The sequence below is a fragment of the Prenolepis imparis genome, unplaced genomic scaffold (genome assembly GCF_030444845.1).
Source record: "Prenolepis imparis isolate NDT839.2.m4 unplaced genomic scaffold, iyPreImpa1.0 SCAF_15, whole genome shotgun sequence".
In the NCBI taxonomy this organism is placed as follows: domain Eukaryota; kingdom Metazoa; phylum Arthropoda; class Insecta; order Hymenoptera; family Formicidae; genus Prenolepis; species Prenolepis imparis.
The window spans coordinates 272,883-289,504 of NW_028141173.1; the positions used below are offsets into that span (position 1 = coordinate 272,883).

The window sequence follows — 16,622 nt, forward strand, 5'->3', positions numbered from 1 at the left end:
TCCAAGGATACATTTAAATAAGCTCGTCTCAGGCTGAATAACACGATTTACCTATTTCATCATCATACGATTTATGAAAGAAAAAAAATCAATCGATATTTGACGAATGCAACTGAAATAAAATGAGAATCAAAAAGAAGAAAAATAAATTGAAATTTTAACATGTAACAATCGTACGCACAAAATCATCATTGTTCGTGTCCGGGATTTATTGCACCACCTATGAGTATTTGCATTTCTGGCTGTAATAAAATGCATACAAAATAGCATGTCGTATTGAATTTGGAGTAATTGAAATACAAAAATAATCGACAATGATAAAACAAGATTCGAAATAATTATATGAATAACGATTAAAATCTATAAAGATAATATCTATATTCAAATTATTTTTTTTTTATTTTATAAGTCTTATTTATTTATTACTTATAACTCAAAATTAAGTTAATATCTTAACCTTTTTATTAAAAAAAGCGAATCTAGATTGTTTAAAAATAAAAAGTTTCCACATTTTATACACGGGATTTCACATTTTATATGTATATGTATACGTTTGAAATTATGGTACAATAAAAAAAGATGTCATTAATTTTCCATTTTCTAAAATTGTTTTTACTAAAAAAAACTTTGCGATGAAACAATTTTATTTTATACGTTTTAATTTACAGGTTTGTTCTTTTTACAATTGCGACATTTTCAATCAATCATGTCACAATCTTGATACGTATTCTATATATAAAAAAATTTAATCTATTTAAAAAAGATATAATAAATAAATAATGATTAATTTATATTATTTATATTATTTGGATTTATAAGCCATTTTTAATGCATTACGATTGTATTGTACGCATCAGCATATCCGTAATTCGATAAGTGATATTTAATCATTTAGTATGGTTAATACACTCTGAACAGTGCGAAACGTGTCCGGAATTTTTAAAACCATGCGTGGTTTTAAAAATACTGTCGCAAAAATTAGCAGTACCTTTTCTTACTAAACAATGTGAGTAGGTACTTTGATTCTCTTTGAGAATATTTTTTCACAAACTTGTTATAGAAACTTATTCGGTAAAGTTAACAACAAAAAAGTATTAGATTCCTAAATATGTTTTAATTGATTAAATGGCTGTATTAACTTATAATAAATAATCAGCTTAACTTATTCGTGTATTTTGACAGCTTCACATAAGAGAGAGAGAGAGAGAGAGAGAGAGAGAGAGAGAGAGAGAGAGAGAGAGAGAGAGAGAAAGAAAGAGAGAGATATTCGTGGAGGATAGATCTTTTTTCGCATCTTGTTAAAATTTATCTTTCGTCTGGGCTATCTGAAACCACGATCATGTCGAACATGTTGGCATTTATTGAGAGCATAAATTTCAGGGAGCAGCGAAAGAAATTGCCGTTTCAAATCGATTCAGGGATCGGCGTTTCGTTCAACGCTATTGCCGCGTATCTAACAAACTGTAGCTATAGTATTTACGAGATGCTCGAGTGACCAAAAAGAAATATGATACATTACCTAACGTGTTATAAATTACGTTAATAAAAAAACGCATTGTGTTATTTTGTTATACTAATTTATAACTGTTAATACTAATTTATAGTTTGTTTTTCTGATTATTTACATAAATATTTTTGTTAAAATCGATTATTTTTGGATCTTTTTCATTTCATATTTTATATAGTGATATTTTCGGACTGCATTGTGCGTGCATGTTTGCTCACTATACGTAATGTTTCTCGTGAATATTGCATTGATATGTGAATATTAATATTTATATCATCATATCTCTTGTTTGTTTTGAATCGAAATTATGAGTCGAATATTGAAACTTGATTAATCTGTTTTATTATTTAAATTGTGAATAATACTAATACGTAATACAGATGAGATTGTTGTCAATCTCTCTAATATGTACATTCGAAACGTGCAATTTAAAGAATAATACCATTTCATATTTTTATTAAGATTTTATATCATAGATAAAATGTTTAAGTATAAAACATCTCCAAATGTAATTTTTAAATTATTTATAAGCCAATATGCGCGGAATTGATTTGGAAATTGTTATCATGCATTTAGAATATAACTTTTGTCACATCGCAATCTATACATTTTATATCATCAATTAAAAATTTTCTATATATTTCGCCAAACATCGAATGTTCTTTCTGCTACAAATTCAGTGATAAATTAAAAATTAACTTTTTATTAGCCACAAATGTTCATGATGATCTATCGTGAACAGCAAATTAAGAATTTTCAATATTAAATATCCTAATGATCGAGTCTCTATAATAAAATCTCTATTAAATTAACAGCGCTAATTGCGAACGGATTAAATTCTTAGAAGTTGCTCCGGTTAAATCGAGCAACAAATTCAATTTCTTATTTATTTAGTTAGTTTATTGTTTGTAGAATATATTTATACCCAAAACAGCCGAGCAACAAATTATTTTATCATTTTAATTATATATTTTCGCGCGACTTATGTTCCGCGGCGACAGAGTCTCGTTTTTAATTAGTTTAAATCGAGCAACAAATTCAATTTTTTATTTATTTAGTTAGTATATTGTCTGTAGATTATATTTATACCCAAAACAGCCGAGCAACAAATTATTTTATCACTTTAATGATATAAATTCGCGCGACTCATATGTTCCGCGGCGACAAAGTCTCGTTTCTAATCAGTTTAAATCGAGCAACAAATTCAATTTCTTATTTATTTAGTTAATACATTGTTTGTAGATCATTTTAATACAAAAAACAGCAGAGCAACTAATTTTTTTATCAATTTTATGATATTTTTCCGCGCGACATATATGTTCCGCGGCGACAAAGTCTTTAATTAAATAGTTTAAATCGAGCAACAAATTCGGTTTTGCATTTATTTAGTTAGCATATTGTTTGTAGATCATTTTAATACCAAAAACAGCCGAGCAACTAATTTTTTTATCAATTTTATGATATATTTCCGCGCGACGTATGTGTTCCGTGGCGACAAAGCGTCGCGTTTTGATAGTTAAAATCGAGCAACAAATTCAGTTTTGCATTTATTTGGTTAGTACACTGTCTGTAGATTATTTTGATACCAAAAACAAAGGATCAACACATTTTTAGAGTTACTTTTACTTGACACGGCGCGGAGCATTCTATACATTTTTTTCATTATGGGGGGGGGGAGGGGGCTAGCTTAATGTCACTTTAAACGTTAATTCCTGCTAAACGGTTTGAGCGACAAAATCCGGACTACGGCAACAAATTAGCACATAATTAGCACTAAATTAATCGATAGGTGTGACTTTATTTGGCGTTGATGGTGGGGCCAGCTTAATAGGGGTCGACATACGAGTTTCGCATGCGCATCGTTAACCAAAAAGAAATCGCGAGCTGCCTTCCGCAATGAAACGCCAAGTCCTTACTTTAATTCTAGATAAACGTTGATTAAACCCGCAACAAATTGATAGGCGAGATTAAACCTTCAACACCGAGCAAATTGCAAAGATTCGATTTTATAACATGTATGTTTTTTCGTATGTTTTTTAATAATTTCGAATACAGAATATAGAATATTAAAAATGTAACAAATTAAAATTTTTAAAAATAATTATATGAAATTGACAAAAGATTTGAAGAAATTAAAAATTGTAAGTCGATTTACTACACGGACAAAAATTTAATAACAAACATATTTAGTGATATAAAAATTATTTTTCTTCCAATTTTCATCACGGGCCAAAGTAGCAACATGTCAATTATTTTTGGCTAATTTGTTTTGCTTTAAATAAAATTCATGCTATGTACAATATTCCTTAGAAATATAATTAAGCACAAGATTTTAATTTTGCATTTAGCGCATATTGCAAAGCATGTTGAAAATGATTAATACTTTTTAAAAATATTCATAACTCCGCAATTTATAATCATGTCAAATGTAATAAAAAGAATTTATATTTAGGAAACATAAATATGTATATACATACATATGAACATACATGTTGTATAATCACTATCAACATTTTTTCTTCTTAAACTTAAAAGTGTGTTACATTAATGTATAATTGTCAGATATAATAAAAGTACAAACAATTGCATTATTGTTTGAAGACTAAAGAATTATGAGATATACAAAGACATTGAATGACTTACCAAAGAAACAGCAGACGAATACGATAGTGTATAAAGTAATAAAAATTACTTTTACATCAATTCTGTCGAAGATATAATCTTCGTTTAATGACACATTGTAAAGGAGAGTTTCGTTGTTTAAATAAGTTTCGTTGTTACTGATCTCATAAGTGACGGCATTTCGATCGCTGAGAAGTCTGGAACAAAAAAAAATAAACTTGTCATAATGATAGTACATTATCATCTTAATATTTTTTTTAGTCGGGATTAATACAATGATATACCGTAAAGAATACCGATGCTTTAAGGTGTTGGATCGTGTCACGAAAAAAAGCGCAATTTATCATTTTTATTTTATAACAAAATTTTAATGATATTAATTAATTAAGACGTATATATATATATATATATATATATATATATACAATATATTTACATTATAATAATAATAATAATAACGCGCGGTAAAGTGATCGTCGGAAAAAGTTTGTTTTTATTTCAATTTAATTTAATTCAAAATGTATATTATGCCAAATAATCGTAATGACAGCATTATTAAACGCGAGCATTATAATAAAATTGTAAATATTACATCTATCATTTCTTAAAACAACATGATAAATTAAGTTTATTAAAAACACGAAGAAAAAACAAAATTGAGGTAATTTATTTTCTCTAACTGGGAATAAATGTTTTGCAAAATTGAAATTAAAATCGAAGAAGTTAATATAACGCTACAAAATAATGTTTTATAAAAGGTTATACATATATTATAAAAAGCTATATAATGTTTGTGTGTATAATAAGCCTGCTGTTATATAAATATAAAAAATGGGAGTTAAATCGTTTTTATAGCAATATCACGTACTGCTTTCATCTTTACTTATATAACTTTTACATAACATAAAAATAAATTGAAGAATATGGCGCGCGCGTCTAATTCTTTTTATATCGAATCTTCATATATTTCTTGGAATTGCACAGCAAACAATAAGTATTGATTATGATCTCTGATTTCACGATTATATACATATATAAATAAATTCAGTGGAATGCTGAAAGGAGCGAGAATTTGCGTATTTATAAACATCCTGAAATAAAAATATAAAACGTTTTATTCACATTGATAGAAGTTCCATTGTAATGAAAACAATTGGCATAGTAGATATTTCATCAGAAACAAAAAATCGCATACATTATTTAATTAAAGAGAAAAGTGGATATTTACTTAGTGGCTAATTGAATTAATTAAATTAGTTAATAACTTTTGACATTTGGGAATAAAAAAAGATTTCTTATTTCGTTACTTTAACGATATCGAATTCTTTTAATTGCGAAAGAATTTCGAACACTCACGCGAAAGTAATACTGAGAGCGAGGCAGCAAACATTAGAACAGCAGTTCTCAAACATTATTCTTATCGCGGAAATCAATAGAGTAATGGATTCTTTAGGAAACGGATTCAAGCGATTTAAATCGATTTTTCTATATTTATAGTACAACTTACTCTTACTTTATTGAGCTATTCTTCTTGCAACTTATCGAAATTTATCTGCTTTATATATTATCATTGATTCATCACGAATTCCTTCACAACATAGATTCACACACATATATACATATAAAATTTACACACACACACATCCTTTATTATGTATACTAACAGTATACATTATTATCAGTGTTGCTATTAAGATGATAGCGAGTTAAGCCATGGAAACTGAATTCTATTACTCTGTATATTATTCTATGCACGTTTATCATAACCATACGTATATATGTATGCTTATTATTATTTTACACCAACTGAATGAATAAAATAACAAGCAGATATATAAATATGGAATAATTTTATGCAATCTTAAAAATAAATTTTTTGATATGTATAAAATAGAGACATTTTATAAGATTTATATAAAAGTTTCTTTCTCTCTGAGTCTCTCTTGTTTAAATCATTCAAATAAATAAACCGAATTAACGAGAAAATATATGGAATAAATATATAAGCACGTTGTTGATTTTATAATCTTAAGTTCTTAATTTGAATCTTTTAAAAATAAGATAAGGATAAAATATGTATTGCGAGCAAATTTCCGAAATACCAATGATGAGAGAAATTTTGCAATAAATCTCACATATGTCTTTGGACAAAAAGAATGTTATTTAATATTAATAGTTGCGTTAAAAAAATTTTTTGATGACATTTCTGATTTCGATATATGTCTTCGCGAAATATATGCCAATGCGACAAAGATAGATATTCTTTTTTTGTAATCTTTAGTAAAAATACGATGAAAACTTGTGCAGTTCTCTAACTTGCAATATATTGAGTGTTCTTTGGATTAAATTCCTGACTTACGAGCTACGTGATATCGATTCATCATTGCAAGTAATTTAAAGTTTCTTCTGTTCGAACGAAAAATTGAAAAATCAAAATATGTAATATCGATATATTTATATGTTATTTTTTCTTTTAAGATGCTCTCTAATAATGCTCTCAATTCAATTTTTACCCTATACAACTTAAAAATTAACTAATTAACTTATCAATTAATTAACTTAATTAATTTTAATAAATAAATATGATGTTTTTTAAAGTTCGGACCAATATTTTTCTCGCCTATTTTTCCGTTGTAAGTTCGAGGTTAATTAATCAATGGAACTCTGTAATCTCAAACCAAGAGATACAGTTCCGAAAAATTAAAATTAATTTTCGCGCTTGGCTCTATTGGCCGACTTTAAATATTTATTTATTAATATTGAGAGCCGATTAAAATATTTCTTAATTAATTAATTTTAACTAAATATTTTCTCTTTTTAACAATTTAAATTGAATATATGTCAATATTTGTAGATTTGTACTAATTTATTTCTTTATATAATTTTCATATAGTTGTATAAAATTATGCAGAATATCACAATATGATACACATTTCAAGAATTTGATTAAAATTAAAAATTAAATTTAACAGAGACTTAAATAAATGTAATTTTCATATTTATAATTTTTTATTTTATATTTTATTATTAAATATATATACATATATATATTTTTCTTTTTATAAATCTATAAATTATATAATTCTGTTAACTTAAAATTAAATTAAGAATGAAGCTTTACATTTTTGAAATTGTTTCTTTTAGCAAAAAGTTTTTTAATTGCAATTTATAATTCGAAGCTCTATCAGTATCTTGAAATATTTCCGATAATAATAAGATTAATTCCAAATTTATTAAAGATTTCTAAAATAGATTTTAATATTACAAAGATTTTTTGTATATCGAATTATTACTCACAATTTTAATTATTAGTTGCAATTCCAGTTATCATATATTTTGCTCATACTGTTGCTAATTTCCATTTAAAAAATGACAGATCTTTAATATCTTATCTATTTAATCTTAATAAAAAAATAATTCATCAATCTTTACTTTAATAAACTATTTCACTTTTTATATTATTTCTGTTTCCATTGTGCAAAATATAATCGTAATATTCTCCTTATATTTATACATATATTCATAACATCGCTTTGGAGATTTAAAATCTGGTTACATTTCTCTCTTTCTCAATGGAATATCCCATAATCTTTCTATAAACCCATCTTGTGAAACGTCGCTTTATCGATCGCTTCTTATCGTTCAACTTTTTATTAGAAGCCCACAAAATCCGTTATGGTAAATGCAAGAGATATCAAGAGGGATTTACTCTTTCCATTTTTAGTGATAGTCTTAATCTGTATTCAAGCAATGTGTGTATGTGTGTGTATGTGTGAGAATCTATCGAGAATTTTTCATATATATAAATTCATTTAAAATATTTTGTTGAATTGTTTAAATAAGAAAGAATTCGAGACAAATACTTTTATCAACTTTTTTATAAGTTCTAGAAAAGTTTGAATAAAAAGAATAATAATTATTCCACATATTTTCTCATTAATTCGGTTTATTTATTTGAATGATTTAAACAAGAGAGACTCAGAGAAAAAGAAACTTTTATATAAATCTTCTAAAATGTCTCTGTCTTTTATATAACAAAATTTATTTTTAAGATTGTATAAATTATTCCATATTTATATATCTGCTTGTTATTTTATTCATTCAGTTGATGTAAAATTCGGCGCGTATATAGTAATAATAATTTCTTGAAATATTAATTATTTTCGGCATTACTTTGGATTTTATACATTAATTTGGATTTTATATTTATATGTTGCAGACAACGTTCGATTTCAACAACTCCTCTGTTACGCATCGGTGCCGGTGAGTAATAAATTTTTATTTAATTTTGAGATGACGGATTTGTAGAATTATAGATTGTAGGTAGGTTCGTTTCCTCAAAATGGATGAGTTAAAAACGTAAAAAATTATATTAAAATAATTATAATATAAAATTTACCTTCTTGAATAAATTTTATCTTTTACATTATCTTAATACATTAATTAGGTGTAAAAGTTTGAGTATTCACATTGGTATTAGCTTTTTCTTTCTAGCGACGAAAGAGCTTTGTGTGTGTTTCACATTAAGTCTGTGTCTTATATCTCGTCGTTTTATTAATTAATGCAATTTTCTCTCATCGAGTTAACGCATTTTTAGATAAATCTGTCTGAATGCTCGAGAGATTGAATTCTTTTCATATTTGTGTGTGCTATTTCACTTGTTTTTTAATATTGTTGCTTAAGAGATGATTATATAATTGCTGTTTTTGATAAAAGTAACATTTTTACCTCGTTTGACGAAAACAATTTGTAGTATTGAATAAAAAGTATGTATTATCCAAATATTCTTACATTTGAATCGGTTATCTTTTATTTGATTTCAAGTAATTGAGATATATGTATAGTAATCATTATACAATCATGGTTTTCCAATATCGCATCAGTCTTCTTATCGCGGACTTGTAGAAATCAAACATTTTCTAACATTCGGAAATATGTATCGATTTATTTCCTCCATCTACCCGCACCTATTACGAAGAAAATGACATTATTATGGAAAGAAAATAGTATTGTTATGGAGATATTGCTCCCTTCGTTGAATATAATATCGTGAAACGAAGAAATAAATCTCATTCGATTCGCGGCCGGACTCCTCTCAACAAAGTGAAATGATATTATTTTTTCTTTTATTTTCTCGCGTGCAAAAGTATTCGTGTATCCTCGTGTCACTAAAGTTTGCGACACGAAGTTTCCATCGCCGTCGGGAATATTGTTTTCACGGCGATAGATCTGATGTCGCGTTGTCTGGACTATCCTGAGAAACGTTGTCATAGTGCTCGATTGTTTTGAGCACCATGTCGTTGATTCAAAATGGATCACCGGACCATTAGTATTCGTGACGTCTTACCGATATCTCACTTTAGCAATTTCTCTCTGTAATCCGTATTAAGGAATAGATTTTCAGAGACAATTGTTATCTCTATTTTTTAGCACATCCTGTATACAAAACAAATTAAAAATGCAACTATTTTTTCTTTTAATACATCCAGCATTCTTTTTTTTTTTCTTATATATTTTCAAGAAAATATTACATAATACTATAAATAAATATATTTTGACTTTTGATATACTTTACGATATATTAAAGCTCTCTTTTTCATAAGAGATAAATATATTCAAAATTATTTTTTATTTTATTTAAAAATTATATTTCTCATTGATGAATTATTTTCCTTCGCAATATAAATTTACTGATTTGGAAATAGAAACATCAGAAAAAGCTTGATCTCTAGATGTTTTATTCTCTCAAAGCATAATGTCCCCAAAAGACGAATTAAGCTTCTAGAAACATAACCCATACTGAAATCCTACAGAAGCTGATTCATCTTGATTCCATCTGTGTAATATCATTCTATGTAATATCCATCACAGACAAACTACCCATACGACTACAACACGTATCGTAAGAATAATTAATACATCGTAAAAACTTATCATGTTTTTCAAGCGAATAATTAGATGAAATAATAATGTGAATCGGAAAAAAATAATTTTATGTACAGAGATTTAAACAAAAATAAAACAATTATAAATTATATTCTTTTTTTAGAAAAAAGATTAAAATTAGAAAATTTATAATTACTGAATTAAAAAATTATGAATTTTTTTTAATCAAATTATCTGTATAGCGCATAAAATTTCTATGATTAAGAAAATGCCTCATAATAACATAAAATATAAAATAAAAATTGCACCACTTTATTAGTAATAATGAGTGCTTTTTACTATAGCTATAGCTTATAGTATACATTGTTAAGAAATTAGCTCGTTAATGTAAGCAAATTTAAATATTTGAATAGTCGCTACAGTGACTATTACAATTTTCTATGCAGCAATTTATTGACATTCTATCGTTTTGCATTCTATCCGCTTGAATTTAGTTTGTGATTCATGGAAGTCAATATAATTACTTTAATTATGCTTTCTATTCACGTTCAGTGTAATTTTTAAATGAATTTACAGATAATTAGTATAATTATGTGACGTCGGTATCCGAATGAAACTCAGGTTAACGTCAACTTTAAATAATTATCTGATAATGAAGCTTAAATACTCCCGACCTGAATAATTTGTTTTAGTAATATTTGATATCTCTCTCATTATATATCATCTTAATTAAAAAATAAAAATTGTACTTGAATATATGTAATTTGAACATATTATATACTTAATTAATTTCAAAAATTAATCTTAATCGTAGATCTATGCATCAGACTTTTTCTGAGAAATACTTTTGCATTTATTATTTCTTTAAGTACATCTTCGAGTACAAAGAGAGACACATAGATTAAACTGAAGATGTGCGAAATGCGCGCGAAAACAAGTATTTCTTTATTTTATACATATCTCGGTGCGCATGACGTACGATAGCTATCGAAAGGAATCATAAAGCGATCTCGCAAACTCTCTCACGATTATATCTTTTTTCCATCCCCTTATGGTGTAAAATAACCAAGAGAATTCTTCTCTTTGACACTCCCTCCCCAACTGTATTTTTAGTTGTCAAAGTTGTCAGCGATCGGGAAAAATTGCTATAGGCATTCGTCATATTAATATGACATCATATTGATATATGAATTTGTCCAATACAGATTTTTATTTTGGTATATTGAAACGTTGGTTGGATTAAAGAGCGCATAAGCAAAAACTTTTCTAAAAAAAAAAAAAGAAAAAGCAATCTCACAGCATTTGTTTGCCTTTTCGAGGCAAGTCCATTATCTGCTTCTATATAATTGTTAAATAACATTACGTAAAAACTGCATTATTTAAAAAAATGCGTTATTTTCTTCTATGAAGCGCTTTTATAATGTACGTATTTTTTTCCAACCACCATCTCAATTATTTGTTAATGCGACTAATTACACTCAAGGCTGAGTTTTCTCGTTAATTATCAGGCCGATGTCTACGGGAAAAAAGTTACGAAGTCCATTACAAAATTTGTTGACTTGTCGGAAGTTGCAAGGTGTTCGTCACAAGTCGCGTATTCTTTTTACACAGATTTCCCTTTGTTCTTTTGCAGGATTGAATCGCTAATTCCGATCGTAACTTTTCTATATCGCGATTTTTAAGAGAAATAAAAAAAATTAGAATACAGAAAAAGCGGTTCAAAAAGCAGAGCAATAGAGAAAGAAGTTCGGATTTTCTCGGATTCGGGCTTCAATGATAGTCGAGCGCACTCTAACTTTAATCAATCCGACAGACACAGTACGTATTCTGGTAACATAACGCTGATTTTCGTCAATCACATCAGTTTGTGTTGATTTTTTCCATGAATAGCAGCACTTTTTTGCTAATAGCATCTAAGAATAAATGCATTCCCCTGTGCAAGGAAGTTATACATTCAGTGTTCTCTCACTTGTTAATTGTATATATTGTTAAAAGAATCGAAATTATCTCACGAATAAAGTTATTCCAAGTTTAATGCCAAAGATTGCACAGTCGGTGTATATGTATATGTGAGATTTTTTGATCATTAATGATGCAAATCGAGAACATGTCATTGCATGGAAACTAGACGCAAAAAATCTCGTAGTTATTATAAAAATGATTGAAACTGTATACGCGGAATTAATTGCACACCGCACCAAGATAATTAATGGATCTTTGAATTCTAATTGTTCCATCAAAATGTAGTGTAATTAAATTCATCTGGCGGAAAACCGGCGTAAGCAAAGTCGGGAAAGTAAAGCAGGAGTTGGCGAGTTGGGAAGCATATTAGCCATATTAATTCTAAACTCGGGCAATTCGGCGAGAAATATATTTACCGTGAACAACTAGCCAAAGTAAAACTTGCCACGTAAAATATGTGAAGGAAATACAGGTGGTAAAATTTATTTTAGTAATTTTTGCATTATATAAAAATGCAAAAATTTTTTTAAATGTAAAGTAGGAGAGAAACGTTCAAAATTCTTGCTTAGAATAATAGAAAATGTTATTATAAAGATAAAGATGAAAGGAATAGCGAGATTTGAAAAGAAATATTAAAGTTTTTTGTTTTAGTATACTAACATTCATTTCTTATAAAACAATGGATATATTGAATAAATATATCCATTGGAATGGATGTATTAATCAAGTAATGCTATGTTTTTTTCATTTTCTTTCTCTCTTTTCGTTTTTTATTAAAAGAAATTACATTTCAATTAAAATAATGTTTTTTCACAGCTAAATTATTTGTACTTTGCAAATAGCTTTTAATTTTTCTGACGAGTGAATGTTTTCATCAATCCTTTCTTTTATCCCCAAGTTTTTATAGACTCTTGAATATTTATTTTTTACACACACACACACACACACACACACATATATATTATAGGTGTATAATAGGTGTATGTATATATATACATATATATATATATATATATTATATATATATATATATATATTGTATATACATTTTTAGGCCCTGAAATCCCTAAAAATTCTCGGATGCTTGGATGTTTAGACCTTGAACCTTCTTCTAGGATACAATTTTCATCTTGAACAATTCAGCCCTAAATTCTGTTAAGAGTAGAATCTTGTTAGTGAAATTTATCTTCTTGAGACATCTCGTACAATATTATCGATTTTATATTGTTAGTCATCATATTTTGTAATTTAGAACGTGATACTAAAGAAACGCAAAAAAATGACACTGAAAACTGATAAGAGTCTCTATTATAAGTCTGTGATTTAGTTTAATTTTCATGTAATTAATAAATTTAATAATGTACATGAATTTATAGTAGTAATATTTATATTGATTTAATAACGCAAATAATCAATCATTATTTGATTAGCAATTATTGATGTAAAAGTCACTAATTGACGATATAGTATTTCGATAATTAAGCTTTAATTTATAATGCTATTGAGAAATTAAAATTGTTTAGACAGAGATCTAGATTTGTTGTTTTTTTTTTAATAACTCAGTGTATAAAGTATCGCTTGTCACACACATCGAAAAGTAAATCACTCTGATATCTTCATGCATGGACAAAAATAATTGGGCGTATCACATTTGACGTTTTAACGAATTGTCCATCCGATGAAACTTGAAATGTCAAAATTTATCTACTGCTTACGCAAGACAAACTCGATAAATTCTGCAACGTATCACTCACGTATTATTACACTAATTTTTGACATTTCAAGAAGTTGTATCTAAAATTACTCTGGAGAAAAGTTTTAAAGCTTAAAGCATAAAAGTGATGAAAAGAGTAAAAGTTGGAGTACTATTGGATAACTATATCTCCCGGTTCGCAGAAATTAAATTCGGATTCTAACAGGAAATATACATGTGATTGTCTTGAGCATTCCATTTTCAGTTTTCGAATTACGCACTTTAATCTTCCACAGAACCTGCGAATAGCGTTAGATTTCAGGATCTAATAATCCTATTCTGTAGGAAAAATACGATCCTCTCAGAACCCCCCCGATCACCATAACAATCATCATAAATTTTTTCTAAAAACATAATTTGCCTGTTGTAACTTATCCTAAATTCGATTCCAAATATATAGTATGACATATAATAATTCGACGAAATAAAATCGCAGACGAATCACACGAATATATCCATTAATTAAGATATTTAGCTTTCTGACATGAAATAATATAATCAGCAATATCGTATAAATTGTCATTACTTTTATTGTCACATAAAATTTAATTTAATGAATTTTTATTTTATCCCATTTCAATAATAAATGCTTGTAATATAAATATTATTTCTCGAAAAACAAAGTTTCAACTTTCAACGCAACAAAAAATGGCAAAGAGAGTTAATTACGTCCGTATATTTATAGTAAAATATAATAGATATAATATAATAGAGAAAATTATAAGAAAAAACGTTGCTTTTGTTTATATTTGTTTATTTTTGTTTGCTATATATATATTTTTTATTTTATTGTTTGAGGGTTGGGGGCAATTTATCGATGTAATTGCCCGATACACGTAATCAATGGAAATAAACTATTTTGAGTAAAAAGTTCGTATAAAAAAAATTCCATAAAATAGATTCGCGAAAAACTCGATAACTTTTGCAGAAATAAAATCGAGATAAAAACACAAAACATTTAAAGAAATCGTAAGCTCGAGAAATCCGGCCATGACACAATGGTTTTCTATAAAATAACATTGCTTTTTTACAGGCCGACATGTAATAATATTTTTATATATTTCTATTCTCATATAAACACAATACACACATCAATAAAAACAAGAAATAATAGTAAAAAGTAAAAATCATCTTTTTGTTTAATGTTATCGATAAATTGTCTTTCTTTATTATCTGTGTCTTGTATCTATTTATCTTTTTTAATATTGTGTATTTTATATATAAATATGTATATAAATTTATATATACATATTTTTTTTACAAATGGTCAAATATTCGAAAAGAGCATAGAATTAATATTTTTTTATATTGAAAAATTTGTAATGTAATTACAAAAGCTTTTGATATATATGTGAACGTTAAGTACTGTTATTAATTTTATGGACATTTATCGAGAGATATAAAACGCACTGTAAAATACAAAATAACAACTACATTTTTAATTTTAATATCAAAAAGATTAGAAAATATGAATTCTCAAAAGAAAATAACATTATAAAAAGACCTCCTTCAGATTAACAAAAGATTAAAAGCTGCACTTCACAATTTTTCTATAAGAGAGAACGGAATCTGATTTATAAAGAAATTATGTGTTAGAATACGTAATAAACGTCGGAATTTCAAATTATATGCAGAGGTAAGGAGAAAAATCGATTTAAACTACTTAACTTACACAAAGAATATAGACGCAGAAAATGAAAAAAGTTAAAAATCTGATTTTTGCCGACATAAATTCCAACTACAACTTACTCGAGAATTTTACTTACTTCGTCATGTCCTGATTGACAAACTCAATCTCCGTACGTGCCATTAGAGCATTTTGCTTCGCAATCTCCCTCGACGACTCTTGGTATTCGTTTTGGACGATATACATCAAGATGTTCATGGTGTAGGAGAAAATTATGAGATCGCGAAGACAACAGATAAGAGACAGTTGCAGCCTCGTTTTTCACGCGTTTTTGCCATCGGCTGTTCCGCTAATTTGTCGCCGATGCACTCCGCCGCGTTGCAACGTGCAGAAGAATAATGATGAACGCGAGCGCGAAGTCGCGTTAATGAATTTCTTCCGTCGACAAATAGCGCGGCGGATGAAACAAGCATACCTCTCCTCAAGATTAAAATCTCCTCATATCTTCTCGACTGTCTTATTATCACGTCGAGACTCGAGTCGAGTTTCGTATATACTGCATTAACGCGCACTGCAGTAATGATTTAATTTGTTTCACCGTGTAAATTTATTTCACTCTTGACTAAATGAGATTACGCATATATTGTCATTATAATGCAAATCCTTCATTAATTCATTAATAGGTCTTTTTGTACAGTTTTTTTTCTCTCTTTCTTTTCTTCTTACTTATTTGTAACCGCGAGAGACACTTTGATTCATATCAGAAAAAGGACATCAAGAAAGAATGATTAACGACGTATAATAAGATTATATACCATTTCGCGCATTGTCCTTCGAACGTGATTATTTGTCTTGAACGTAGTAAGAGGCTTCTTTATAAATCTGTCCTCTACGCATTTTATATCCGAAGTGGTTGACCTTGCAAACACCGGAAACTCGTAACAAATAATTTGATCGTTGCACGTAAGTCGAAATGACAGATTATACATATATATGACATCTTCCATTTTATACGAATAGTTTGTAGATTCAATAATGTGGCATTTGACATGACATTTTGTGATCCGTAACTCTTGAAAATACCGAAACTTTTTTTTATTACTTTCAGTCACTTTCTTAAGTTAAAACTTTCACATTATTGGAGAATATTATTGACGTCAGTATCAACAGCACACTTCTCATCTTAAGTTTTTTGCGAATCGTTTATTTCTGTCACATATCAAACTGTCGAAACTTTTATCAATTTTCTATAAAAATTTATCATA

At 27.6% G+C, this 16,622-nt stretch overlaps 1 protein-coding gene across 1 annotated transcript in view; it reads right to left on the reverse strand.

Moving 5' to 3' along the window:
* Positions 1-16,622, reverse strand: part of LOC145945797 (trissin receptor-like) — a 44,505-nt gene that overhangs the window by 26,969 nt on the left and 914 nt on the right. The window contains exons 2-3 of the mRNA XM_083054957.1: positions 15,497-16,604; positions 4,151-4,326 (exon numbers count right to left, since the gene is read on the reverse strand). Coding sequence (XP_082911083.1) covers positions 4,151-4,326; positions 15,497-15,615 — 295 coding nt within the window. The 5' untranslated portion in view covers positions 15,616-16,604. The remainder of the gene's footprint in view (positions 1-4,150; positions 4,327-15,496; positions 16,605-16,622) is intronic.